This window comes from Anabrus simplex, chromosome X (assembly GCF_040414725.1).
Source record: "Anabrus simplex isolate iqAnaSimp1 chromosome X, ASM4041472v1, whole genome shotgun sequence".
NCBI classification, from domain to species: domain Eukaryota; kingdom Metazoa; phylum Arthropoda; class Insecta; order Orthoptera; family Tettigoniidae; genus Anabrus; species Anabrus simplex.
Genome location: NC_090279.1, coordinates 218,297,174 through 218,322,765, shown reverse-complemented (window position 1 = coordinate 218,322,765; position 25,592 = coordinate 218,297,174). Strand labels below are relative to the sequence as shown.

Genomic DNA, 25,592 nt, shown 5'->3' with positions numbered 1-25,592 from the left:
CATGTGGAAACAGAAACATGTGCCAGAAGACTAGGGAAAGGGAATAATACCAGTCTTTAAGAAGGGGGACAGAAAAGTGTGTGATAATTATACAGCAATCACACTCTTATCACAAGTGACAAAAATACTGGAGAGAATATTAGGGAGGAGATTGAGAAGAAAGGTAGAAGGAGAATTGCAAGAGGAACAGTAGAAGATCTACAGTGGACCCAATCTTCAGCATGAGGCAATCAATGAAAAAGAGTTGGGAATATGGAAAGGATCAGGTCATGACATTCGCAAACCTGACACGGAGAAGGTGGGGGAAACCATGCTCAAAACGAGACTGCGTATACAGACTTTAGAAATGATGCAAGCAATTTACAGAATCTGTATCAGCAGCATACAGACTGTGTTTGGAAAAGACAGAATGATTTAGAAATGAAACTGGACTAAGACAGGGGAGTGTGTTGTCACTTTTTTTGTTTCAAATTTTATGGATGAGATCGTAAAGGAGACGAAAGAAGGCTTTGGGAACAGGGAGATGAAGTTATTACTATTTGCGGACAATATTGTGGTCCGGGGAGTACAAACAACAAAGAAGTACCAGAACAACAACTTGATGGACTGAACAAAAAAAATAAAAAATAAATAAACACCCTGAAATGTATAGAATGAAAATCAGTGCAGAGAAAAGTAAAGACAAGGGAAAGGCCTTGTGAAAGTTGGCGGTCAAAGACTGGAAATTGTGATCAGTTTCAAATACCTAGGGAATGAATTAATGCAGAATACAAGGCTGGACATGGAAGGTGCAACAGAAACCTTGTCTGGAAGTGTAAAGAGATTATGTAAAAAATGTATTATGCATCCATATTGAGACCTGGACCATGACGGGCAGGGAGGAGAGAAGAATTCAAGCCAGCAAACTGAAACATCTGACAAGTATGAGAGGAAAGTCAGATTGAGAAACAAAGATGTGTGAAAGGAGGTTGGAATGGAAAACCTAAATGAGAGAAATTGTAGTAGTAAACTAAGATGGTTTGGACATGTAAAGGGGATGGAGGAGGAAAGAATACAAAAGCAGATAGAGATGGAGTTCGAGGGAGATGTAGAACAAGGTGGAGTAAAGAGGAGTGCATGAAGAAGAATTCTGTTCTGGGACAAAATGATGGAATGTGGAGAAGTGCCTAAATGCCTCGACCCGGCAGGAGCTGGATAAGGGGAAAGGATGATGATTATGCTAAGAGCGTCGAAGAAATGGAAATACAGTATTGTTCAGTGACCATTTTAATGAACTAACTGGTGATGGTGGCTGTTGTCATGGTTTTAACGAGCTGAAAAACCACAGCGGTCCCTCATTTCAGTTGATCAGGAAGATATCGAAGCAAGAAGAAAAGTGTGAAGGAACAATTGCTTGAGAAAGGAGAGAAGCAGGGAACATGAAGGGGCGAAGGGTGGTTAAATGCCCTAGTATCACAGAGCCAGGAGAGAGCATTACACTGGCTGTTCTTGGTTGAAGTGTGCACTGTCTTTCCTGCTGACACTCATCTCTATTAGATGGCATTACAGCGTTCGGACAGTTTGGAATTCGTCCCTGACCATTTGTACCTCCTTTGTTGTTCAGTAACAGAGCAGAGCACTTGAAATTTCAGACGGACAATTGGCTGTGCTTCACTTCCTTTGAGAAAGAGTGACCTAAACTGTTTTTCTAAGAAAACTGAGTGGAGTGTCAAAGGAGAAGTGAAAAGGGGGCAGGAGAAGAAAGGAAATACACATAAGTGGATCACTACACTGAGTGGGTTGTCAGTTGCAATGAGGAACACAACAATAACAGAGAAATTCTGCGTTATCTCAGATCACATGCTCATAATTGTTCTGGTCTCGTGTAATATTGTAAAATAATATCAAGAAAAGCAAAACTCTGGCCAAACATGGGGGAAAATTTCTCCTTGATACAAATAGATTGGGATGGACTAGGTCAGTGGAAAGAAAGAAAGAAAGAAAGAAAGAAAGAAAGAAAGAAAGAAAGAAAGAAAGAAAGAAAGAAAGAAAGAAATCAATCAATCAATCAATCAATCAATCAATCAATCAATCCTGATCTGCATTTAGGGCAGTTGCCCAGGTGGCAGATTCCCTATCTGTTGTTTTCCTAGCCTTTTCTTAAATGATTGCAAACAAATTCAAAATGTATTGAACATCTCCCTTGGTAAGTTATTCCAATCCCAAACTCCCCTTCCTATAAAATATTATTTGCCCCAATCTGTTCTCTTAAATTCCAACTTTATCTTGATATTTTGATCTTTCCTACTTTTAAAGACACCACTTCAACTTACTCGTCTACTAATGTCATTCCACGCCATCTCTGCACTGACAGCTTGGAATGTACCGCTTACTACAATTTATGAACTTTGTCATATAGATCCGTATTGCTACAGTTAAAACTAAGAAACAGTGTCAGGTTTTGGTCCACCCAATCAATACACATCACTTTACAAGTGTTGTTGTTTCTTATGTACCGCTTAGTCGAGCAGCTCATCTCCTTTTGGGCGGAAAGGTTGTAACTTTGACAATACTCTTGCAATTACAAAAACTAACCAGTCAACAGTATTTTAATTCACACCTCAGAGGAGGAAATATGTTTTCGTTCCATATTCTGAGCTCCTAAAGAAGGTAATCATGTACTTACCTCTCAAAGAGGCCCTTGAAGGTTAGGTTGGTGCCGGTGCCAACAAGTGTTCCAGTACCTCCAATGGTAGCAGAATATGTAATGGCAAGGAAGTAGCATCTGGTAGTTCTACTTGGATTCGGATACTCTCTGCAAAAGAGATACTGTATCACTATTGCTGCCGGGATCAACAACTCTTTCTCATGTTCTGCCCAAGTTTCCTTGGTGACTAAGTATTAATTAATTATATAGAATAGTTTGATATATTGTGTTGTGTTATGTTGATTTCACACAGCAGAGGAGAAGCTGTTTATCATTGATCGTACGAACTGGGGCGTCAGAATGGACCAGGTTTGCCTCCTGTTAAACATTCAAGTCACAATAAATGGCCACATTGTTGGCTGTGGAATCAGATTTAATCTGCCCGCCCGTAGTTTGAGCGTACCCGTCACACAAAAACCTGCAGAAAATACTAACTAATGAAGATAAATTCACTCAAATTTTGCACTCATGCCTCTGAAAATTATGAGTTACCCATACTTCATACTTCAAACGGTGGGCATAAGCTAAAGTTTTCGTAGGAATTTCTGAAACACCACGGTATCCACAAAATGGATATATATTAGGATTATTGTCTTTATTCTCCAATTTCCAACCACTGAGGTTCTTTTCCGTCAGTGGCCGTGTGCGTTTGGAAAGACCTGGCGCAGCACTTTCACTCTCACTTTCTTCAATGCTCCTCGCAATCGAGTAACTTTCACCGTTGCTATCACTACCCTTGAACCCGGATTCATTTTCCAAAACATCATTATTGCCATAATCACCATCTAAAACACTGTCTACAAGGGCTTTCAAACTCGTCATAACTGCAATGGCAGCTTTACTGAATACCAATGAAAATAAATTGTTGTTGAACAATTCAATGTCACACAGAAATACAGGCAACAATATTTACCATCACCTAAAAGAAGATGCATGCAAATGTCCTTGGGGTGACATAATACTAATGAATGATACAGATGAAAAACTGGACAATTTTAATTCTCATATTCATGGACTTTACAATAAGCATGCTCCTAAGTGCTGTGTGAAAGTAACACGGCCGCCCTGTCCGTGGCTGACAACTGAAATTAAATTTCTGATGGCTCAGCGTGATTCATTATATAGACGTTACAAACGAAATTTATCAGCTGACACATTTGAACAATACCGTGTACTGCGAAATCGAATTAAACAAATTATCCGCAATAAGAAATTCAATTACTTCCAACGTCTATCCAATAATATAAACGCTGATAGTACTTGGCGACAACTTCGTTCATTAGGTATTGGAAGGCCTCCTGTGAAGCATGCTAAACCAGAAATACCGCTTGATGAGATTAATAGACACTTTTCAACAGATGCTTTTACCCCTGAACACAATATAGTGCAGGCCACCATCAAGTCTATAATACAACAACAATCGTCTGATCGTCCATGTTTCGAATTTTGAACTGTTTCAGAGTCTGAAGTGAGGCAAGTACTAATTTCAATTAAATCTCATGCAACGGGGGCTGATGATATCCCTATTTTCTTTATTACTAACATTATGGATATAATATTGCCGGTTATTACTGACTTATTTAATGCATGGCTCTCCCGTAGTTATTTTCCGATAAAGTGGAAAGATGCACAAGTTGTCCCAGTTCCAAAAAGGTCGCCAGCTAATGTAGCATCTGACTTTCGTCCTGTATGCATTCTTTCAGCACTGTCTAAAGCTCTAGAAAAATTGATCTATAGCCAACTTGAACAATACCTGGAAAAATATTCTCTGCTTGACCCCTTCCAATCTGGTTTCAAGAAAGGACATAGCACAGGGACGGTACTACTAAGAATTACAGATGACGTTAGACGAGCTATAGATGAGCGGAAAGTGACTATACTTATTTTACTTGACTTCAGTAGTGTGTTTGACACAGTAAATATTGACATATTATTAGCAAAACTTCAAAGATTTAATCTGAGTCCCTCTGCTATTCAACTCTTTGCTTCATACCTCACCAATCGGCGACAACGTGTTGTCATAAACAGCATCACCACAAACTGGAAGACGAAGCAAACAGGTGTCCCACAGGGATCTGTGCTTGGACCTCTTCTGTTTACTCTATATATCAATGATATATCTTCTCAGTTCAGTAACTGTAAGTATCATTTATATGCAGATGATCTACAAATATATTATCACTGTAAAGCTATTGATATTGAGTTTGGAATTCATCAGATGAATTCTATTTTAAATCTGATTAGCTCCTATTCTAATAAGAACTGTTTATTAATTAATCCTAAAAAGACACAAGCTATTATAATAGGGCAACAAAGGCAGTTAAATATCCTTAATAAGAAGTTATTGCCTTTGCTTTTGCTTTGTGGTGTAGCTATACCATTTCAGAAGTCAGTAAAAAATCTTGGGATTATCATAAGTGAGACACTAGATTGGAGTGAGCACATAACAAGCATCTGTAGGAAAATTCACTCGTCACTTCATCCTCTCAAAACTCGCCAATCACTTCTTCCACTAAGTTTGAAAATAAAACTTATTCAGACCCTCATATTTCCCATACTTAGTTATTGTGATGTTGTAATGATAGATACCACCATGGAACAGACATTAAAATTACAGAGGGCAATGAACTCATATATTAGGTTTATATTTTCCATTAAATTTTCAAATCATATCTCCCCCTATTATGAATTCTCTCCTGGTTAAAAATCGATAAACTACGACATCTTCACATTGCAACTCTCGTATTTCGTCTGTTGAATTAATCTAAACCCCAGTATTTATCCTATAATTTACTCTCCTCCTCTCATGAACACAACACACGATCGACTACTACACTCTCAATTCCTGTGCATCGCTCATCTTCATTTACCCGCTCCTTTCAAGTGTCTGGTGCAAGGCTATGGAATTCCCTTCCAGTTAGTGGTAGGAATTGCGCTTTCTTAGCTTCTTTCAAGCGGTCTTGCCGAGATTACCTATTAAATGTATAACCAGCTTGTATGATTGGCAGTATGAATGGAAGAATGAATGAGGTTAGGATTTATATTTTGTTACATTATTTCATTAATATATTTTATGAAGTTTATTAGATATGTGCTTAAGTGTAAGAGAGGGCCGTGAGCCTTAACTTCGCCACAAATGAAGGCATGAAAATAAATAAATAAATAAATAGGATATACCTCTAGTTCCTTACAGTGTGTATTGTGAGAAATTACATTGCAAAGGGAATCTAATATACGAAGATAAGCGAGACTCTACGTCACTGCAAGCTGAGCTCGTCATTTGATTCACTGCGCCTGACCACAACTCATCAAATGATGCGAATGTGCTAAAGAACAGTACCAGGAGTGATTTAATAAGGAGGCACTAACATGTCCTTGACAAGTTCCATCATATGGGATCAGTCTTAAGTCAATGAAAGGGGACAACAAGGTGACCAAGAACTGTCAACACAAACAAGAATCGTGGACATCTTCTGCAACAGGTGTTGCAGTCCCCAAAGCGCAGTCTATAACGAACATCGCTGAAACTCTGTTTGAGCAACAGGTCCGTTTGGGAGATGTTTAAAGTAGTTAAAAATTCTTGGCAAGAATTTACGTATATATCAAATCAATCAATCAATCAATCAATCAATCAATCAATCAATCAATCAATCAATCAATCAATCAATCAATAAATCAATCAATCAATCAATCAATACTGATCTGCATTTAGGTCAGTCACCCAGGTGGCAGATTCCCTATCTGTTGTTTACCTAGCCTTTTCCTAAATGATTTCAAAGAAATTGGAAATTTATTGAACATCTCCCTTGGTAAGTTATTCCAATCCCTAACTCCCCTTCCTATAAACGAATATTTGCCCCAGTTTGTCCTCTTGAATTTCAACTTTATCTTCATATTGTGATCTTTCCTACTTTTATAAATACCACTCAAACTTATTCATCTTCTAAGTCCACCTATTCAATAAAAAAGTATGTACATATAAATAAAAGTAATGAGAAAGAATTTTTTTCCACTATGCAATAAAAATTCAGTTTTACAAGGAAGAAGGTTTAAAATATTTAACATAGTTTTGCAATCTTCATCTGTTTAACCATATGCACTCCTATGTCGAGTGGGGTTCCACATTGCGCTCACATGACAAGAGCTCGTACTTTCAGTGCTCCTATGATGACTGTGCTTGTTCCAGTATTGTACACTATCTACCGGCCTCCAAGAGAACACCTTTCCCTATTCACTATAGCTTGTGGAAATTGTAATGACTTCTGTTATTCTCGATTCTCGAGTGTTTGTGACAGTTTACTGATGATATCGATTGAATGTAAACATGACTTCCGCTTCATCTTCCCTCATGGAAATGGATATCTTAGAACAGTTAGTGGACAGTATTGATGCTTTCGACCACTGAAAACAATTCAACCTCAGTTATTAACAGAAAAAAGCAAAACTGCATTGAACAATTAGAGAAACCTAACGTAATTATTGGCTTCTCATCAAAGATGGAAGGCGTAGATCGCTCAGACCACTACACACCAAGCGATACTTTTAGAGTGAAAAACTTGAAATGGGGTGAAAATTGTATGTCTGGCTATTGTAAGTGGCAATAATCGACATATGTTTGCTCTATAAAGATCACTGCACTGCAAATCACATGAATGTTCCGTCGCACAAAACCTTCTGGAAACAGGTGATCAATGGGTTGGTTGGCGAAGTACGCAACAAAGTTTACTACTGTAAAACGTGTTACAGAAAACCTGATCTCCACCCAGAAAACTGTTTTGAAAAGTACCACACAGTGAAAAACTACAAGGATTGATGTATTTTGTGCTCTAACTGCAAGTGTATAACATGTAATATAATTATATTTTGTGTTAGATAGTTTTGTAGTGTTGACTTCCTGCAGCTGTTCATAGTGCGGACATTATTTTATTTTTTATTTTTAAAAAATATTTATTCATGGCGTCGACCTCTAAAGATCTTTCGCCACTACTGGAACGATATGTTATGAACTGCGTGTAACTGTAATTGCGGAAGTGTAAAGTGTTTAATGTGAGGAAAGGAACATTAAGGACGACACAAACATCCAGTTCTCAGGCCAGGGATATTAATCATTTTCAATTAAAAAACCCTGTCCCGGCCTGGAATCGAACCCGGGGCCGCTGGGCTTTAGGCGGACTCGTTGCCCCCAACACCGCGGGGCCGGACTAGCGCAGACATTAATTCGGAGTGGAGCAGGAAACATACGCTAAGGATAATGGACTTCAAAAGGTCCATAGAAATAACAGTCCAGTGTTGACTGGAGGAGTATCGTTGGTATCAGTAGACAACTTACTGATGTGTGATTAATTGTCAGTCAGAACAGAGTGTGAAATTTAAATTCCATTTTTCTTCATCATCGTTATTTTCATTTCCCCTTGTTGATGGTATATCATCACTCATTTTAGGCTATTGTTACGATGGGGTCGCCACTCCCAAAGGCATTTTAGAGCTACTGCCAGCAATTATTCAGGGTGTCCCTTACAGGGGAACAGACGCCTTGCAGCCACCCCTAACATGGGAAACAAACGCTGCTGATGAATAGGGTACTCATACTATTTCCCGAGTACTGTGCTGCCTCCTCCGCAGTTTCCACCCTTCTGAAGTCCATCATCTCCGCTGTAGATTCCATTGAGGTCGTCACTCGTAACCCTGAGCTGGGATCCTTACCAGGTGATACACACTGGGTCAGTGTGCTCTGGTTCAGGAAAAGTTCATGAAAGAATTACAAAAGCTAATACCAAGGACAGATATTAGTCATGTTGAACAGGAAAGAAATAATGCATTTGTAAGGCATGCAGAGAAAGCATGTGGCAGAACATCAGGAAAGGTAAGGGAGAGACAATATGGTGGAATGATAGAGTGAAAGATAAAGTAATGGAAAAGAATGGAAAACACGAAAGACTGAAGAGAGTAGAGCAAGATACATGGAAGAAAGAAGAGTTTCCAAAAAAGTAGTAGCCGAAGAAGATTTGGGAAACATTCACCCAGGAAGTAAAGGAAGATCTGACTGTGGGGGAAAAAATTTGTATTTGGAGTTTTTAGAAATGGCAGGAATGAAATGGTGAACATAGGATTTGTGAAGAATAAAGAAGGAGTAATAGTGACAAAAACAGAAGAGATAATGAACAGATGGAAAGAATATTCAGTTGACTGCTGAACGTGAGAAACCAAAAATGTGGAGAAGGTATCCAGGCAGCAGGAATAGAAGAAGTAACAGAGAAGAAATCAGACATTACAATGGCAGGGCTGAAATGGGCTGTTAAAAAGATGAAGATGGGAAAGCTGTGGTAATAGATGAAGTAGCCATAGAAATGATTGTCTTGACTACAGTGGACTTGTTGAATACTCAAGTGTGTATGGAGAGAGAAATAAGTGCCTGAGGATTGGGAAAAGGGGGTTACAATACCAATATTCAAGAAAGGATATAAGAAGATGTGCGGGAACTACCGAGGAATCAGCATCCTCTTTCGTGTTGCCAAGATAATGGAAAGGCTATTGGAAAGAAGCATTTGAAAAAGGGTGGAAAGTCAGTTACAACAGGAACAGTTTTGATTCAGAAGTGGAAGGTCAACAGTAGAACCCATTTTCATTCTGAAACAGATCACGAAAAAGAGTTGAGAATAGGGGAATTGATGATGATGATGATGATGATAAGGAGGAGGAGTTAGTGTCATAGCCTTTTCTTTTAGTTTTTCAGATTACTAAATTTTGTTGCATTAAACTGGTTCCTTCTTTAATCTGTTCACCCATTTTATACTTCTTTTCCATAACATTGCTCTAACAGTGTTAACCACATAACGAGGATGGCAACCTGTGGATTCAAGCAATACAGAAAGATGTGGAAAACTGGGATAACAGAAGATTGACACAAAAGTTTATAGGTTTTCCAGGAACTAATTTTCATACCATACTCGCACCACCCACTCCCAGCCACCCTCTTACCAGTAGTTACACTAAAAGTACTCAACTCTTCTTCTCCTTCGGCCAGGTCAGGATTTTTCTCATAGAAATGCATCAAGTTTTGCTGTGAACACAGAAAAGCAGACACTTCCTTAAACAGACATCAGGATGATGATGAATTACTTGTTATTACAGTAAATCCTCCCTATAACGGACACCTTCGGGACCGAAAAAAATGTCCGTTATGAAGGGGTGTCCGTCCGCGAGAGGTTATGAAACCGGTACCATTAAACATAAGTTGGAACACAATAACCCATGTATTGTATGTGTTAACAATTCTCGCAAATATACCTTTAATTGTATACTGTATACAGTATTGTACAATATACTGCACTGTACTGCACATGGGCTGCTGCAGCTGCAATGCACTGTATTAAAGAGACAAAAACACTTCTTTGGAAACCTCTATTGTGTATACTGTACACTATTACTGTTCACCATGTTAAAATGAAGAAGAACATACGAGTTTTTGAAACTTTAAATCAATATCTAGATGTAACAATCTCTAGCACAGTACAGTAAAACATTAGCATTTGAAAAAATCCTTAATGTTCGTTTGTTTTTTCCATTTTGGTTTAGCAATGATGTTTTCACTATGTGCAATTAAATCCTGGGTCAAATTTACACCTCTTTCATCATTTTGTTTATAATACAATTCTTTCAGTCGCTTAACAAAGCCGAGAGCCTCACTGTACGAGGTTATTGGCAGCACATTCATTTCCGTATTTTCTTAAGTCGTCATTAGCATCACCTTCACTCCCGCTTTAGTCAGAATCTTCATTTTTATCCTTCTTCCCTTGGATTGACTGAAGAATCGTTTTCGTGTCTCCACTCTCACACTCTGTTGGAATATCTGAATCAGTTTCGATATAGGTGTTCACTTATACAATGTAACCTGCTGCATTCATCAACTCTTGCGTTGTTTCCATGCTGTCAGGAAGGGTATCCGATTCTATTTCGAGATATCCACCACTAGCGGGAAAGCGGCTTTCAGAAAGCAGTTACAAATTGTTGAGGCCGTGACGTTTTTCCATGCATTGGTTATCCATGAAATTGCTTGGAGAACATTCAGCCCCTTTGTCAGTGTTTGAAGGGTTACTTCATTCCCGTTAAGTTCTGATACTATGTGCTTCATCACTAACTGTCTGTACATAACCATGAAGTTCTGGATCACTCCTTGGTCAAGCGGCTGAGAAACTGATGTTACATTTGGTGGGAGAAAGACGATCTTCACATTTTGCAACTTAATTGTATCCAGATGCGATGCTGCGTTATCGAGGAATAATAACACTTTTCGCTCCTGGCGTATCATTTTTCTGTCCAATTGTCCTAGCCAGTCTGTCATTATTTCTCTGGTCATCCATGCTTTCCTATTCGCTTTCCATTCAATGCCAAACTTCGTAACGTCCATATTTTTAAAACACCTTGGTTTTGCAGCTTTTCCTATCACAAGGGGCTCCTCCCGTTCTCCGCTCATACTTGCACATAACAAGACCGTAAGACGTTCTTTCGCAACTTTTCCACCAGTACAATGATTTCCTTTGAAACACAAAGTTTTGTCGGGTAAAGCACGGAAAAATAATCCAGTTTCATCGGCATTCAAAATCTTTTCCGGAGCATACCCGTCTATGATTGAAGGTATTTTTCTTGCCAGATGTCAACAATCTCCATATCAACACTGGATGATTCTCCGCAAATCACTCTGAAGTTGATACCATGTCGCTTTCTGAATCTTTCTAGCCAGCCATTCGAGGCTTTGAAATCTCCAATACCTAATTCTGTCGCGAATTCTAATGCTTTTGCTTGGATCATTGGTCCTGACACAGGAACATTCTGACTTCTTATTTTAGCAAACCACTCTAGCGTTACCTTGTCAATGAGAGCTCCACTACCACTTTGAAACAGTTTAATGCGCTCTTCGTTGCCATTTAAATGCCATTCTTTCACTAGTTACTCTTGCTTTTTCACAATTTCAGCTGCCTGTGTCTTTCCAATCTTAAACACTTCGGACAGTTTATGCACACCACACTTCTCACGTTTATGATAGTCTATTATGCCTACCTATTCTTTTAAAGTTAAAAACTTCCTCGGAGCCGTGTTTACACCAACTTACTAACGTAAAATTGAACACATCAAAAGCCCACGAGTCAATGAAAAGTAACCTGACAGTGAACATACGAATTCCAGCAGTCGAGCATGTCAGATCACACAACTTCCGGAAGTGATAGCGTAGCTTAGTGTTGCCTTCCAGGAATGTGTACAGCCAGGATCAAAAGTTACATTGTCTGTGATTCTTGGAAGTACCGGCTGTGCAAAAAGTAAGCGAATACATACTGTACAGGACACAAATACAGAAATTTTTGAAGAAGAAAGTGTCCGTTAGGAGAGGTTTAATTGGAGTTTCTCGGGCTATGGTGTGACCGTGTCCGTAATAAAGGGTGTCCGTATAAGAGGGGTAAATTCCTCATACACAACATGGCATTTAATTACGGACCTAGAAAATCGTCCGCCAATGAGGGGTGTCCGCCGGTGAGAGGTGTCCGTTAAGACAGGTTTTACTGTATTTACTCATATCAGAAGTAATTCATGAAAGAACAAAATCAAAAGCAAAACACACAAATAAATGATATATTGCAAAGCAAACACATAAAGCAGAGGTGCTCGCGCTCGGCATTCCGTCCCGCGGGAGCCCGGCACTGTAAGTGGCCGGACGACGAGCGCAACGTATGCTATTCAAGCACACTGACATGGCTACGTCACAGGCCGTGAAGGCTGGGCAAAGTTCTTCCAGTCACTCTCGATCACTGCGCCGATCGAAATAGAGGTCGAAAATAATGAAAGAAAGGGGGCAGAAATCCACATCATTTTCAATTTCCATTGTAAGAAATAAGTTATTTATGTTCATTGCAGTGTATGTATTTTGACTGGATACAACAGGGAGTTACACCTGCAACCTCAAATATTTTTATAATGTACATAATGAATAAGGCCGTGATTCATATGCACTAAAAATGTTGAAAATATGCACGAAAACATGCACTAAAAATAAAACAAAATACACTTACTAAATTTATTATTTAATTTTAACTCGGTGTTAAACTGTCAAACATGTTTTGTTCTTTGCAAAATGATGCATGGCAGTGCGTTATCAATAGTTTTTCAATATTTTCAAGGGGTCAATGTCTTTCTGTTGTCAGACAGAATTAATTTATACGCTGAAAATGATCGCTCTACGTCGACGGACGTAACTCGGCAATACTTGTATACTGGCACTGACTGCTCGGAACATTCTTCTGGCAAAGAATGCCTGATTCCACTTATGTAGTTGCTTATGGATTGAATCTTCTTCAGTCCTGGGTTTGAGTCCAACACCGCACTGAGTTTCCTTTCAACTTTTTCTCCAGTTTCACCAAGGACACCATTTAAAGAACTAATTGTGTTTTGAATTAACTGAAGGGATTTGTGTAGGGGGCACCACAAGTTTCTAGGCCCTTAATCACCTTCGAAAGTGACGAATAATGTACATGGATGAAACTGATATAATTATATACAGTTTCAGACTGAAATGCACGTTGCTTCACGAAAACACGCAGTATGACTATCGTCAATACTTTTAACGGCATCTTTCAATTGATTAAAGTTCTCCTGGTAGAATGATACTGCGGATAACCAAGTTCCCCATCTAGTGAGAACAGGTTCTGGTGGAAGAGAAACTTGAGGCAGATGGGTTTTATACAACTGTACACGAGCCGGCGCTTTTAGGAACAGTTTTTTCCCACTTGAAATTACTTTGTTGACAGATGGAAAGAGGGTACATAAATCTTCTGTAATATGATGCAATCCATGGGCCACATATGCGACATGGATGAGATGTGGAAAAAATACTCGAAGAGATTGACCAGCTTCCAACATATAGGAAACTGCATCTGCGACTAAAAGGCACACTTTGCAACAATCACTCTCCGATTCACTAGGCCACAGAAGTCGCAGGGAATTGTTAACAAATCTTGCAACTGTAGCATGGTTGTTTTTATCTAACACATTGCATGAAAGTAAACGAGGTGTGCCGGGTTCTTTAGGACATAATTTATCCACTATGAAATTTGCAATGTATCGACCACACGAATCAGTTCTTTCATCTACCGATATCCACACACAGTTCCCTCCTATGTCAGATTGTATCGAATTAACAACAGAAGCGTGCAGTGAAAGTAAATAGTTCTTCCTTAAGAGTAGATTCATCTGGTATTCTTTGATTAGCACAATACTTTTCAAGAAACGAGCGTAGATGTGGATTATTCAGTTTATGCAGTGGAATGTTGCTGTATACAAAAGACTTACAAATATCAGCAGAAAATGTATTAACTTCACACCACGTTTTCACGGCGGTTAAAAATAGCTGTTGCGTATTCTTACTCTGCTCTTTTGATCTTTTGAAGCTGTTTTCGAATGCTGTTCAGTTTGAAATTGTTTATCACATACATTCTGTTGCACAGTTGATAGTATACTACATTACTGTCACTATTGCCTGATATCGACTGTTTAATTAAAAAAGACCTAGAGCTCTTATCTGTAGGCATTTTAGCAGTTTAATCTGGTAAAACACTGCAATAGACGACCAGCAAGTTAAGAGATTGAACGCACTTGTTTAAGCAAACCTTGGAAGGCTACTGTGAGGAGAAAAGAATGTCAGAAGGAAATAGCTGTCGTGAAATGGGTCGGTCATAATCCGTCTACCTGCTTGTATTGCCCTTTCCTAGATCAGGGGAAGGTTCGTGTTGCCAAGGGATGCAAAACACATAGAGTTCATTAGATTTTTCATTCATTCAGAAATCTTACATAATCGATCACACATAAGAGAAAAATATACCTGTATATGCACTAACGTTCAAAATATGCATTTGCATACGTGCATATACATTTTTAAAATATCTGGGCCCTAGTAATAAATTCCAATTTTCACAATTACATTTTAAGAGGTGCTTTAGAAACAGTTCTGATATAATATGAAGTTAAGGTGGATAAGCTGTTGCTTGTGGTTGTTTGGGTTTAGATTATCTGATAAAGTTACCAACAATCCAATCATCCTTACCGCGAATAACATCAGTTAGGTTATTTATTCCAAGGCATACTATATTTACATTGTTGTACTTTAATCTTGGACAGTAAATCTCTACTGTACGTCCTCACTCGTGATGAAACTCCCCATCGCCATATAGAGGCTAGCTATTATCAGCCGACAACAATGTACATTTAGCATTAGTTACTATGTCAGTGGACCCAGCTGTGAAATACATTTTTTTGGTATGGTAAGCAGCAAAACGAAGTTCAGGTTGGAGGCCAACATTGCACTGAAAATGATATTTTGCACCCTTTCCACAATATGCACAGCAACATTTGGTGCTCTGTCAAGTAACAAAATGATCTATTCAATCATGGCTGACAACTGCCTAAGTATGCTTTCTTCCTTTAGATGTTAGAGGTTTCTGGAGCCTATCTTTAGGCCCCACAAGCAGTGCTGTAACAATTCTCCAAGGGAATTCTAGCAGAGGAATATCATCATCGAATGTTCTATATAGAATTTGTAAATTGAAGATAGATTATTTGAGACAGAACCGGAAGTGTAGCCTATATCACTTCTTGGATTATATCCTCATTCTGTACAGGCTTCTCATGAGTTATAATATTCACAAGTATTGGTAGTGTGTAGTCGCTTTCTCCTGCTCCTTCGCACTCTAATGTGCGCAAGTTCCCAAACCCACTACTTTAGGTATCCAAATGTTAGTTGATACAATAACAAACATTGTCATTCCATCTTGCTAAAGAAAGATTATTTGCTCATCCTGAAAGGCATAGCAACTCCCCATCGATGCATTCTCAGATCGCTTAGTGGTGCTTTTCTAATTAGATCTGCCCTGACTGTACCAATGCATAGGTACTTTGCTTTTTTTTAAACAGGTAAAACAGAACAGTTAACGGAACAGGAAGTATATTGAGGCGACATGTACTGAGGAAATGAAGCCTATACCTATGCTTTACTTCACATTTACTGTGTGGCCCACTACTCTTGCCTTTATTCATGTTGACAAATTAGATAAGCCCACATACTGCAACAGCAAGTTATCATACCGTAAATGCCCAACGTATGATATATCATACACCGTTGGAAGGCAGACTATGGCTCCATAGATATTTTAGAAAACCAGTATATAATCAAGAAAAGACATAATTTACATTATAGGCTATCATTCTAAACAACAATTATATAATTAGTACTAAAAGTGAGAACACAACAGTTACATCTTTTTGAGGAAACTTTCCTGACAATTGTTGAATATGTTCAAACAGGTCTGGTATAAGAGAGAGGGGGAATAAACAAATGAAAATCACATAGAAGGCAGCAGACAACAGTATATTACCAACCTGAAGCAAAAAATTCTCTCGCCTTACGAATGTCAAAAGAAAAGTCAATATTCTCTTAGGCGTATGATATATCATACCATGGGCATTAATGGATTAATGAGTCAGTACATACGAGTAAGAAACAAACTTATATGGTCTGGACATGTTAAGACGGTGGAAGACGAAATGTTACTGAAGTGCATAATGGTGGCAATGAGAACAAGAACCAAGATTTGACCAACAACGTATAATAAGAAAAAAAACTGGGATGGAACTCAGCCCTGACCTAGCTGGAGCTGGAAAAGACAAATTGATGATCATATCATCCAGCTTTTCCTCTCTTAAATTTGCTTGTCCATTGTTGAACAACTTACCCCCTCGAGCTCTTCTAGAATGGCCTGTGCTATGGGTGCCATCATGGCTGTGGCTGCAGTGTTGGACACCCACATGGAGACAAACATAGTGCACATCATGAGTCCCAGCAACAGCCTGGAAAAACATAGTGACCATGATGAAACAAATGTCCTCACAACTTTCCAATCATTTTATGAGTTTAACTGGCATTTTGGTTCAAAAAAAAAAATCTACAAAATGTAGAACAAAAAAAATTGAACTCCACATATCATTTGAAAAGACTGAGATGGTGTTAGTAGATCCACTAGTAATTAACCACATAAGGGTAAAGAACAGGAAATTAAAAATAGTGGAACAATTTAAGTACTTAGGAGAAATTATAACGTACAACTTGGACGATAAACCTGCATGGCAAGTAAGAACAAATGATAAAATCTCAAAAATCAACATGGCCTACATACAATTAAAAATGTCTATCAATCAAAACAAAATTGCAAAATTGAAACCTTACAAGACGGTGGCTCAACCAGAGGTGACATACAGAAGGAAAACTCTCTTTTTAAGTTGCTCAGAGAAACAGAATCGAGAAAATCCTAAAAGTAGAAAGAAGAATAGTAAGGACATGCATAAATAAAAAACATCAAAAAGATGGACAATGGAGGATAGTGCCAAATGAAGTGGTGCCCATCACAGATACCACACGGAAGAAGAGGATCTCTTTGTTTGGTCACATTATGAGGATGCCAGAAACCAGGCTATAGAGAAACTCTGGAATCTGAAGCAACAAGTAGGATGGATTGAGGAAATGAAAGAACTAGAAATAACTCTGGACGATTTGCAAAACAAAACAGAAATTTTAAAGAAACTGAAAAACTTAAATATAAGATTTAAACCAAAAATAGGCAAATGACATACAATGAAGAGGGTATTTACAGATGAGGAACGACAGAAAAGATCAGAACGAATGAAGAGCAATGGGGCTATTTGGAAAAAAAAAAAACTTATCGAAGAAGATGACCAGAAAATGATTGACTGAAGCAGTCCAATGAGGCAGGAAAATCAGAAGAAGAAGAAGGTGCAAACTTCTGGGTTCACATGATCGTTCCTCGTCTTTCTTTCATTTATTCCTTGTTTTTGTATGAGCGGCCAATTTTTAAAGGTTCCACACAGACAATTATATCACATTTGCATGTCCACTCCTGCTTTTCTGTTCCTCAAAAGTAAGTGCTCCATACAAACCAGTTTTAAGCAAGTTGTCTTCAAATGTGCACTTAAATGTTGTTCAAAATTTATAGTGTATCAATGTTTATAATGGTTGAAACTTTCAGAAATATCTTGAGTAATGCATGAAAAAATAATAAAATGTTTTCAAGATGCAATGACACTTAATAACAAAAGAATTTGTTAAAATATAAATTTATAACAAATATACTATCACAAATGATTGCTTTGATGATCTTAAACTTAACAAACAAGTGTCAAATGAAAAGACAAATATTGATGAACCTGGAGCATTTAAAAATAATACAGTTTTCCTAGAGAAAAAATTATCTATAGTTTCTAAATGGATTGCTCATAAAGCAAATCTTGAGTTTTTGTTAATTTGGATCATTTTAACTACCTCACCATATTTGGCTAAAATTAACAAAATACAGAAATTTCAGTATGGTCCCGCCCTTAAAGCATTCAAACATGAACTTGATCACTATTCGGATTCTAAACCATAGCCTCTGTCAACTGCTTCGTCTGCTCGTTGCTCGAGCCTGCCTCTTCCGTCCCCACTGAATGTTTAAACAACAACAAAAACAACAGACTTACTGATCAAAAGACTACTTTACCTAATGTGCGTGCTGCCAATGAGGAGCATAATGTTGAGAGCCACCCGCTTGTGGAGGTTGGAGTGCTCGATAGCGATGGCGACGATGAGGCCCCCCACGAACATCATGTTGGTCTCCTTGAAGTAAACCATGCACACCTCCTCCGTAGGAAGTATACCCATCAAGGGGAAGGCGACGATCGGAATCATGGAGGTAACGGGCAAGGGCAGAGCTTCGGTGATCCAGAACAACGACATGACGAGCACCACGTACGCACATCGTGTCTGCTACAACTCATATCACAAGGAGAAGCTTGAGTTCGGTCATACACACAACGGTAGGTCAACGTAGGAAGGCGAGACAAGAACAAACGTGGAAACACTAAAGGATATGTTTAGTTCTTTGTTTGCAATTTGTTTTACATTGCTTCAACTCAGACCAGTTTTATGGCCTGAAAATAGGGACGAGATGGGCAATGTCAATTTTTCTACATCCATTTTTTAATTATTCTACAGTTCCCACACAAAAACTGAAGATCTGTCAATGAGTGGTGAATCCTGATGCCCTGATGAAGCTGGGAACCAGGCACAAGCTCATCAGAGGCTGAGAAGAAATGGATGTAGAAGAACTGGGATTAATAAGAAGAGAGCACATCTGTTTATCTCTTTGCTATTTCTTTAAGATTGTTCCTCTGTCTTTCTACACTGACCTGTCGTTGCATTTTTCCTGTTATGCATTCCTTTCAACCTTCTCTTTCTATATATAATTAAAAATGAGGGCTATTGGACTAGACAAAATAGTGACTGAATGAGTGGCTATATTTCTAGAAATTAGAACTCAGAGAATTAGAGTAGTCAAAGCTTTATCTGATCCTATAATAATTAAGCAGGGAATTCCCCAAGGCAGTATTATTGGACCTTTACATTTTCTTATATATATAAGTGATATGAGTAAAGAAGTGGAATCAGAGATAAGGCTTTTTGTGGATGTTGTTATTTGTACAGAGTAAGAAATAAGTTACAAGATTGTGAGCAACTGCAAAAAGACCTTGATAATGTTGTGAGATGGACAGTAGGCAATGATATGATGTTAAACAGGGTTAAAAGTTAGGTTGTGAGTTTCACAAATAGGAAAAGTCCTCTGTTTTAATCACGGCATTGTTGGGGTGAAAGTTCCTTTTGAGGGTCATTGTAAGTACCTAGGTGTTAATATAAGGAAAGATCTTCATTGGGGTAATCACATAAATGGGATTGTAAATAAAGGGTACAGATATCTGCACATGGTTACGAGGGTATTCAGGGGTTGTAGTAAGGATGTAGAGGAAAGGGCATATAAGTCTCTGGTAAGACCCCAACTAGAGTATGGTTCCAGTGTATGGGACCCTCACCAGGATTACTTGATTCAAGAACTGGAAGAAATCCAAAGAAAAACAGCTCAATTTGTTCTGGGTAATTTCCAACAAAAGGGTAGTGTTACAAAAATGTTGCAAAGTTTGGGCAGGGAAGCCTTAGGAGAAAGGAGACGAGCTGCTCAACTAAGTGGTACATTACATGTAATAAATTTCATGTTTGGTCCGTGGTGAATGTTTATATATTAAGTTAAAACAAATCAAGTTTATTATATGGTCAACCTTTTCAATACATTACATTCATAAGAATGCTTAAGATCTATACATTACAATCAATTGGGACATGTTTCGCCCTTCCCAATTGATTGTAATGTATAAATCTTAATCATTGTTATGAATGTACGATCGATCGATCTGATTTGATTGATTGATTGATTGATTTGCATTTGTTTTTTCCTATTATTTATCTTGTCCTCCTTTTCTCCTTCTGTATTCCTGATATTTTACCAACTGTATTTATCTTTGTCTTATGTTTCCCTTTTCCTGTACTTATCCTAAACTTCCCAAATCAGAGTGAGGATCCAACAAGATAGCCCTTCAGTGAAAATAAAAAAGATGTGGGAATGATGAGGTAAGAGCCTATGTCTCGTCTTTGTGTTGCTCCCTTGCCATAACGTTCATCCTGTTACGTGCTCCTGTGAAGGACATTTCAAATAACATAGACTCACGCCGTGCTAATGTACTGTCCTCGAGTTGAAGTGAAGGTCTTGTAAGTCTGGGTCAATCACAATAATATTCACTTGTAACTATGAACAAAAACTGAGAGTCCAGTATCTTGGTTGCATTCACACTCTTACCATGGACCATGGCAGTGAAAGTCTGGCTTGGGAACTGAAACTTTGTACTTGTCTATACACAAACCTCTTCATCTATGTGGTGTACAAATGTCCAAAGTACAACACGAAAAATTATTTTATTTTCTATATACAAATGAAGGTTTTGCTGTCTTGTGATACTTATATGAAATGATACATATACAATGTACACAATTCTATGTTGCCAGAACACAAACCAAAGTTTTGGAGCAAAAGTATAAAGTCTGTGAAATGAAATATTTGGCAAGATATTCGAAAATAGCTTGCAGACCAAGATGAAATCTAGAAAGGTAAGGTTATTTCTTGTTACCGATCAGCATGCCCTGAGTTGAAACCTCTCAGTTGACTTTCATCCACCTGTACAGACACTTCAGAATAGGGAGTAGCCCTATGCATCTGCAGTACAATGTAGTCATCCACTGGACAGTCTCTCCTCCAGGCTCAGTGATGACGTAAGCGCAGCTGATTGCTCACCAGTTGAACTAGCGTGAACAAACTGGTACTTTTTTTGTAGTGCGCCAGTTTCAAAACGGTCACCACAACAATCTATGGTTTTTTTTTTTTTTTTTTTAAGAAGGTAGCCATTGTTTCTCAGTGTCAACTAAATTAATTTCAGTTTTTAGGCTGTTGAAGCATGAATGTTTTCAGTGGTTCCATGAGTTGCAGTGAACGTGGTAACACAATAATACACCATAAACCTGTACATGGCATTTTATAGATTAAAAAGAAAAAACACATAACACAAAAATGCACATCAACTGTGATATTACAAATACAACTTACTCAAAAAAGCTGGTTATTTTGCTTTGTAGCCATCTGCTGATAGCTGTCAATTAACTCCATGTGAAGTTTTACCTTTAGCCCTAATGAGTAGATTTTCCCAGTCCAGTATCTAGAAGACTATTCAAGGAACATGCCCTCAGGAGGCCTTTTGTTAGCTTCACAACTACAATCTCTGTCCACCCAGGCAGCGTTCCATCGTCCTTAAACATCATCTTCTTCCACTACACCCGGGTGGTAGAGCTTGGCCCTGTTTTATGGTAAGATCCCCAATCGTTATTGCATGTTACTGTAGCGTGTGTCTATGAAGAGGAGAGTGTTGGGACAAACACAAATACCAAGTCCTCAAGCCATCATCTTTTAACATCTTTTCTTGAAAATATGAGAGTTTTCTAACATGGTACTCAAAATTAACTTTCAATTCACAGATAAGTACAGAACAGAAATGACCCACCAGACACCAGTGGGATCTCAGTGCACAACAATCAGATCCTTTCCAACTGAACAAATATAGTCTTTGCCACCAGAGCTCAATGGTAGAGCAATCAATGTCTAAAGGCAATGCCTTGTCTTCTATCTTCAGCTTGTTGTTTCATCTCACAGTAGGAACTACATCCAACGTTTTGCATCAATACTTGAAGTATGGCTAGGTCGACCTCTTCCCTTCTTGTAGATTGGTCAGAAAGGTATTATAACACACTGTGTGTCCAATGAATTTAGCTGATCTTCTATGTATTATCATCATCAGCTGTTGCTTCTTCTGTATTTCTTGCAGGATACTTTCGTTGGTTCTTTTTTCAGTCCAACTGACTTTTAGCATTCACCTCCAGACCCACATCTCAAAAGCTTCAAGCCATTTCCTATCCCGTTCTTGGATTGTCCAAGATTCACATCCATATAAGAGTACGCTCCGCACAAATGACATCACAAAACTTTTCTTAATCTCAATATTTAGATGTATATTGGTCAGATTTCTTTTGCTGCTGAATGCTTGTTTGGAAAGCGCTATTCTTCTTCTTTTGCTGCAACGGTTATCATTTGTGATTAGACTTCCGAGGTAAGGGAAACTGGTGACTTGTTCCACTCCTTTGTTAGCAAGCCTGATGTTAGTGTGATTTTGCTCAGGGTGTTTACTTACAACTAATATTTTTGTCTTCTTCACGTTGAAATGAAATGGCGTATGGCTTTTAGTGCTGGGAGTGTCCGAGGACAAGTTCGGCTCGCCAGATGCAGGTCTTTTGATTTGACACCCGTAGAATGAAATGATGATGAAGACGACACATACACCCAACCCCCGTGCCAGCAAAATTAACCAATTAAGGTTAAAATTCCCGACCCTGCCGGGAATCGAACTGGCACCCCTGTGACCAAAGGTCAGCACGCTAACCATTTAGCCATGGAGCCGGACTTTCTTCATGTTAATGTTTAAGTATAAATCTACTAAATTTGATGACAGTATATTCAGCATCTTGGATAATTCCTTTTCTGAGCCTGCAGCCACTGCTATATCATCTGCAAATCAAATACAATGGATTTGTTGTCCATTTATTTTAATTCCTTTTGTGTTGGTCTTGAACTTCTTTATAGCTTTTTCGATGAATACATTAAAGAGGTATGGTGATAGTGGGCAACCTTATCTTACTCCCTTCCTGATTTTTACTTCCTGGCTGCTTTCTTTGATGTCTACTATTGTGGTATTTTCTTCATAAAGTCGTAGTATCAGTCTCCTATCTTTCCAGTCTAATCCTGAAGATTTAATAATCTTGAAGAGTTGGTCTCAATTTACATTATATAAAGCATTTTCAATATCTACAAATTCTATATATGTGTTTCTATTCATCTCCATTCTTCTTTCTAATATTGTTCTTAGAGCCAAAATTCCTTTTCTCATTCCCATCCCTTTCCTGAAACCAAACTGGCCTGGATCAATTTGGAAATGAAGTTTGTTATTTATCCTGGCTTTTATTATTGACAATAATATTTTGGATGCATGAGAGAGCAGTGTTATGATTCTGTGTTCAGAGCATTCTAAACTGTTTCCTTTCTTTGGTATCATAACTGTTCTGCTTTTGGTGAAGTCTTCAGGAATTTTTCACTCGTAGCATCTGCAGATTACATCATAAAGTAGGTGTTTCATTTTCTCACCCATATTCTTTAGTAGTTCTCCTGGTATGTTATCTGGACCACAAGCTTTATTGTCACTTATTCTCTCAAGCACTGATTCATATTCTCTTCTTGTTGATAACAGGGCCCTTATCATCTTCTTCTATATCATTTTCCAGTTCAATATACCATGTTTTATTAGATAAATTCCCATCATACAGTTCTTAAAGGTATTCTTTCCACTGCAGGCTGACTTCATCTGCCCCATTTTTATCCTTTATTATAGAAATTTTCACTTTCGGTTTCTGGTTTAAGGCTCTGATGTGTCGATGAGCTCTGTCAGTTTTTCCTTCAGCAATATTGTTTCTAATGTTCTTAGTTTTCTCAGCCATCCATTCCTCCTTTGCTTTTCTGCAAAGGGTTGTAATTTTATTTTTAACAAGTCTATACTGTTCCTGACTTCTTATGGTATTCTCCCTCCTGTACTAGTTTCTCTTTACTATCAGATCCAATATTTCTGTTGTAATCCACAGTTTCTTTGGTTCCAAACTTCTTGTTCCCAGTGTTTCATGAGCTATATTTATCAAACCTACTTTAATATTTTCCTATTTTGGTTCTTCAAGTCTTTCAGCCAATTCATTCGTTTTGTGGGCGAAAATCTCGTTGTTGTCCTTTAGTTTGGTCGCATCTAGAGGTTTTGTTTTTCGATGCCAGTTCTTTTTCAGTTGGATATTGCATTTGGCAATGATCATTCTCAATCTCTGCTCCAGGGTAGCTATGGCTTGTTTTAACTTGATTGCGATATTTTCTCTTGACAAGGATAACGAGCAGTGTCACCCGGGGCTTTCCAGGTATATCTCTGCTGTAATGGTACATCAAATAACATGTTTGTCACGATCATATTGTACTGATCACAGAAATCAAGTAGTTTCTCTCCTCGTTTGTTCCTGATACCCAGTCTGAACTTCCCAATTCCTTCTCAATCTGGATGACTTCCAACAATAGCATTAAAATCTCCCATAATTATTACATTATCTGATTCCTTTGTCAGATTCCATATTTGGTCAAAATGTTCATACATTTCTTCAATTTCTTCATCCGAGCTCTTTGGTGTGGGAAAGTACACTTGAACAACAACTATATTCCTGGGATTTGTTTTGATTTTTACAACTAGCATCCTTTCATTTACGTGACAGGTGTTCATCACATTTCTTGCCCATTTGCTTAGTAGAAGTCCTACTCCATTACTTCCTCCACTGTAGATCATTCTGAAATCATCACTGTAGAAATTGCCATTCCCTGGCCATCTGATTTCACACAACCCCAGAAATCAATCAATCACTACTGATCTGCATTTAGGGCAGTCGCCCAGGTGGCAGATTCCCTATCTGTTGCTTTCCTAGCCTTTTCCGAAATGATTTCAAAGAAATTGGAAATTTATTGAACATCTCCCTTGGTAAGTTATTCCAATCCCTAACTCCCCTTCCTATAAACGAATATTTGCCCCAGTTTGTCCTCTTGAATTCCAACTTTATCTTCATATTGTGATCTTTCCTACTTTATAAACGCCATTCAAATTTATTCGTCCACTAATGTCATTCCACGCCATCTCTCTGCTGACAGCTCGGAACTTACCACTTACAAGTGACTATTCTCATTTTGGTTCCGTATTGAAGTTGACGTATGTCTCAAGTATTATTACAATATTATAAGTCCACCTGTTCAATACAATACAATATGATCCACTATTTCATATGGTCAATACATGTTTCACCCTCCTTAGGGGCATCATCAGCCTATATCAATCTTAAAAAACAATAATAATACATATACTTATAAATTATAGGTTAAAATGTTGAAAAATGGTTTCGTAAAACATTATACAATAACATCTAAAACAACGATAATGCACCAAAGTATGTTAAAAGAGAGTGAAATTAACAGTTTGAAGATTAAAACGTGATTAAACATGAGATGTTGAGAGTCTAAAACTAAAATGGATCCATATTTTTATAATATCATTAAGACTGGGAAAGCCTTGAGTATAAAAACAATCATCAAAGGGGGATGTTTCTTCAATTCCCAAGTTGAATCCAAGGTGGTAAAATCACGTTCAGTTATTTAAAACGGAAGTGTGAATGTAATAAACAAGTTTAAAATGTATATGATTGGGATATCTGAAAGTCAAGAAGAAAATGGAACTTCTGTAGAGGCGATGCTTGTGATAAAAC

General features: G+C 38.1%; 1 protein-coding gene across 1 annotated transcript in view; it reads right to left on the bottom strand.

Annotated features, from left to right (window-relative positions):
* LOC136886799 (protein I'm not dead yet-like) overlaps window positions 1-25,592 on the bottom strand; it is a 98,049-nt gene that overhangs the window by 64,366 nt on the left and 8,091 nt on the right. The window contains exons 3-6 of the mRNA XM_068230968.1: window positions 18,277-18,542; window positions 16,452-16,573; window positions 11,637-11,685; window positions 2,666-2,794 (exon numbers count right to left, since the gene is read on the bottom strand). Coding sequence (XP_068087069.1) covers window positions 2,666-2,794; window positions 11,637-11,685; window positions 16,452-16,573; window positions 18,277-18,542 — 566 coding nt within the window. The remainder of the gene's footprint in view (window positions 1-2,665; window positions 2,795-11,636; window positions 11,686-16,451; window positions 16,574-18,276; window positions 18,543-25,592) is intronic.